General features: G+C 50.2%; 1 protein-coding gene and 2 pseudogenes across 1 annotated transcript; 2 read left to right on the forward strand and 1 right to left on the reverse strand.

Annotated features, from left to right (window-relative positions):
* Positions 1-236: 236 nt before the first annotated feature.
* LOC119330324 (NADH dehydrogenase [ubiquinone] iron-sulfur protein 2-like) lies at positions 237-1,490 on the reverse strand. The gene has a single exon (XM_037603431.1). It carries the CDS (start codon positions 888-890, stop codon positions 426-428), a length of 465 nt encoding a protein of 154 aa, XP_037459328.1. The 5' UTR covers positions 891-1,490; the 3' UTR covers positions 237-425.
* A 161-nt stretch (positions 1,491-1,651) lies between these two features.
* LOC119330314 lies at positions 1,652-2,303 on the forward strand (annotated as a pseudogene).
* Positions 2,304-2,343: 40 nt separating this feature from the next.
* LOC119350322 overlaps positions 2,344-4,393 on the forward strand; it is a 3,250-nt pseudogene continuing 1,200 nt past the window's right edge.

Raw genomic sequence — 4,393 nt, forward strand, 5'->3', positions numbered from 1 at the left:
CGCTTTTTGAGACTTCCTCTACCCACATCTCTATGTGCCCGCAGCACTTTCATATGGAGAAAGATGGGCTTACCATGTTCCATCAATAGCACCTAACCTATGCCGATTTTGGCGGACCGTGCTCCACCCCGGTGAACTCATGCGGTTCCGACGTGCCCAGAGGCCAGAGGCGAATCCGTTCACGGTCCGTAGGACCAACACCATTCGAAGGTTGATGGCCCGCCTCGACTAGAATAGGAATCTTTGACTGGGCTTACACACATTCGCTCACTTACGCTGTCCCCCCTCAGCTCACCCTAGCCCCGGGTACGTCGTCTCCAAGGCTTCACACAAAATCTTCACTGACAACATATGCATGCTTTTGTAGGGTCAGGCAGAACCGTTGTTGCCTGATGGGAACTTCCCCCATATTGCTATCAATGTCTTCATGTCGCACGACCTCTTAACATTACACCACTGAATCCCCAATCCTTTGCTTGCTGTGCAGTGACAGTACCAATATCCACTAATCGTTGTTTCCAGATACGGTTGCCGGTTGACATCTCTTCTAATTCGTCGATACGAGAAGCAAATTGTTGTGTGGAGGAATCAATATCTCGACATAAGCCAAGAGGCAGATCTTGTGCCACTCCACCAGGTCGTATGAAACTGGCATGCATCCTGGCTCCCGGGACTCTTTCATAGAATTCCAACAATTTCTCCCGCTCCTCAAAAGCCCAAAGGAACGGAGTTGATGCTCCCACATCCATAGCATGAGTAGTTGAAGCAAGTGAATGATTTGAAATTCGAGTTATTTCACAGAATAACACTCTTATATATTGAGCTCGTAATGGTACCTCACAATTCAAAAGTCTCTCTACGGCTGAAGAATGAGCGTGTTCTTGGGCCATCGTAGAAACATAGATAGGGTCAACGACGGAACGAACAACGAAACTTTACGACAGCTTTTTCGTACACGTTCACTTGCATCACATACACAAGTGCTCTCTGAACCGTGCAATAAGGTCACCCATAACACGGCTCTCCCACTGGAGTTACCTTAGCCCCGGGCCATGCTATTCCATGATATTGGAAAAAGTTGACTAATTATTATCATCGTCTTGAAAGCTCGGCGCCTTTTGAATATGAGTGGGGCTCCTAGTCTAGGCGGCGCCTTCGTGGAGCCAAACCGAAGGAAGAGCAAAAGGGCGAGGCCACACCCGGCTTCGAATAGGAGGGGGGCTTAGCTCTGGATCCCGCCTGCTTGCAGAAATGAATGGATCAGAAAGGGGGCTGGGTTCTATTTCCGGGCCGGGCAGGAGGTGAAGGCCAGAAGAAGAAGAGAAGTGCGCCTTCCCGGTAAGGAAGAGGATAAAAAGGTGCTGTCATCTATCTCGACCTGTTTCCCGAGGCGTTGGAAATGAAGACCGGCTCAGAGAATCACTGGCGTGCTTTCTCTCCCCCATCGTTTCGCCAACAAAGAAGTCATCCTTGACTTGACTATTGACCATTCCATCCCTACCGAGCCGCCTCTTCGAAGTATTTACCTCTGCCTTTCTTTTTTGAGAACATACCCTTCAAATCAAAAAGAAAAAAAGAAAGAAAAGTTCCTCGTCTGTGATTTAATCGGCCCTAAGGGAGTTTACTCGACCCATTCTCCAGTCTCCTGCACTGCTCAAGTGTGCGACTCCGTATGAGGACCTCCTTCCCTTTTGCTCTGCCCACTCTCCGTTCACACGGTTATCAAAGCGGAGGAAGGGCGGGCAGCAGGTACCACGAGCCCTCTGTCCCACACATCTATCAAGAAGCAAGTGTAGTTCACCGGTTCCACCGAATGCTCCTATCTCTCGGCAAAGATCGTGTGAGTGTGCAGTTATGCTTCGGATGCTTTGCCATGGAATAGATCGATTCAGTTCCCCTTCTTTTCCGGTGCACTCGCTTTGTATCTCCGACACACAAGGAAGGACGCGGTGGGAAGAAAGCTGCCCTAGCCTCTGTCCGGTCGATCATTCCGCTGGCATCTTGCATTCACGCCTCCGTTTGACTGCCACTCGGGAATGTAGTTGTAGATACGTGAGTCTTAGTGGGTCGTTGGCTCCACCTCTTATCTCCTTCTACGACATGCTGTAGTCGTCGCCATATTCAATATGTCACTTAGTCATATCTGCCTCGCAGCAGGTCAGCACCTCCGAAAGAAAGGGAGGGAGGACTTCATTCAGTGACTCCGCGATCGCCCTCTAAACGATCAAAATAAGGTAAAGCTTGAAGATAAGTTTTGTACTCGATTAATTTCTCAGTCCCTCTAGTCGGGTGGGCGCCGGCCGGCCGGATCCCCCTGAAAACCGTACGTGCGGGTCTCCCCGCATGCGGCTCACGCCATTTGAGGTGGCCCAGCCCAGCATTCATTCTAAAATCCTGTAGTGAAATTGAGACTGCTCGACCTCGGAAGCAAATTCGCGTGTAGGCAGCGCTGTCTTAATACCGTTGACTGTATCTATTCATTGATACATTGGCTCGCTCCCCCCCTCTTTTTTCCAGAATGAATGAGCCGCTCGGACCTTCCATTTCCGTCAAATGACCCGGCTTCCCCTGGCTCTTCCACCGTCCGGGCTCCCTTTCCTCCCTATGCTCCCCCGGCGCAGGCCCACCACGCTTCGCGCCTGCGGCGTTTTCGCCAGACGGTCTTTGCCAGTAGTGCCATCCTCCCCGCAGGCTGTCTGTATGGCTGGGTTGTCCCTTGCTGCTACGTTCTGTTAGGCGCTATGAATTACAGGAAATTCAGTGGTTGACTTGGACAGCAGGCGGGTTACACGTTCCACTGTGCCGAGATGTGAGGTGCAGGTGGTGATGATCACCCCGGGGTATGCGCTAGCGCCCTTGACGGGCACTCCAGGACCCGCCTACGCTCGTGAAAACCCAGGTCGGTCCTCCGACCAGATGTGTGGATAACGAGGCCACCTTCACAACCTTCTCCCTTCTATCTTTATCCAAAGTCAGGTAGGGCGGTTCGCTTGAGTTGCTCAACCGTCCCTTTGCCCGGTGCTCATGACGCGCTACGGAACCTCCACCGTGCTAGCGGCATAGGAGCCTACTCAGCGTCAGCGGCTTCGTGCCGCACTGGAGTGATCCAATATGTGGTTCCGCACGTTCCACCACTTCTCCGTTCACTTCCAATACTGATCGTGAAACACCATGAGCAGCAGGATGTTGAGGTCCGGAATTCGAAGTGAAATTCTTGATTTGCCCGTTCCTAGTCGTCATGGGAAAGAAATAAGAAAGAAATAAGAAAGAGATTATTCCCCTAGAGCTTGTCCAGTACCACCAGTACTCAAAATGCATCTCCGCGCGTCTACCTGGCGCTTTTATTAGCCGCCTTGCATGCAAGGGAAGCGCTATTGGCGGCAATTAATAGCTCACTGAGCGATGATTGATGCAGTCAGTCAGTGCCCTCGATTATTCTATTCCTAATAGAAGGATCATGGCGCCCCGGAAGCATTCCATCCAGCAGCAGCATCTCCTTCAACCACGCGAGGACAAAACTGATGTTAGCTACATTCGAGCGTTCACCGCACAGAGGCGATCTCGAACACTACCTATGATAATAAATCCAAAGGAAAGGTCGACAAAATGATTCAATCTGACTTTCTCGGTATTCTGGATTGAGTAAAAAAGGGATATATGAAGTTCAAGGCCTTGCCAAAACCGTCATGGCACTATTATGTATAGGCCGTACTAAGCCAATAGCGAATAACAAACTCTTTCCTGCTCCCTCGACCTTAATTAACTCCCCCATCCTGCCAAGCCTCAGCTGCCAGCCCATTGTATCTAAGCACACTGCGGCAAATTGATACAAGTAGCTAAAGATCTCGCATCCGACATCTCCGGCCGAACGGTTAGGCAACACTAGGGCGCCTGGGTCAAAATTCCGCTTACCAAACAAGATGTCGAGAGGCGAACTCTGTAATTCCCCTCTTGCAAAAGTGATAGCGGCTGTAGCATCCGTGTGGAAGAGGGTAAGCTTTCGGCAACACCTTTTTCAGATTGGAAAGGATGAATACTTGTGTTGGGTCCTGCAGACCAGGATAGCCTCAGATCAAAACCTAATAAATGTACCTGGGGTTGATCATATTTTTGGGGCAATAAGTATTCCGGAATTTGAGCGCTTATGTAGCTCAAAACTCTGCCACCTGAATACTTGATTCATTAAGGTCGTCACCCTATACCCGGAAGTCTCTATCGTTTTCTTTGTCTGTTAAGCTTCACAGGGTTGGGACTCCCTAAATCAAACTGCAATCGTTGTTTATCAACCACTCACGACGACACCGAGATCTTCGACTTAGCTCCCACAGGTCATCCACCCGGGGCGGAAGATAACGAAAGGGAGACAAAGTCCTAACTAAATCAACACACAATA

This window comes from Triticum dicoccoides, chromosome 1B (assembly GCF_002162155.2).
Source record: "Triticum dicoccoides isolate Atlit2015 ecotype Zavitan chromosome 1B, WEW_v2.0, whole genome shotgun sequence".
Classification (NCBI taxonomy): Eukaryota; Viridiplantae; Streptophyta; class Magnoliopsida; order Poales; family Poaceae; genus Triticum; species Triticum dicoccoides.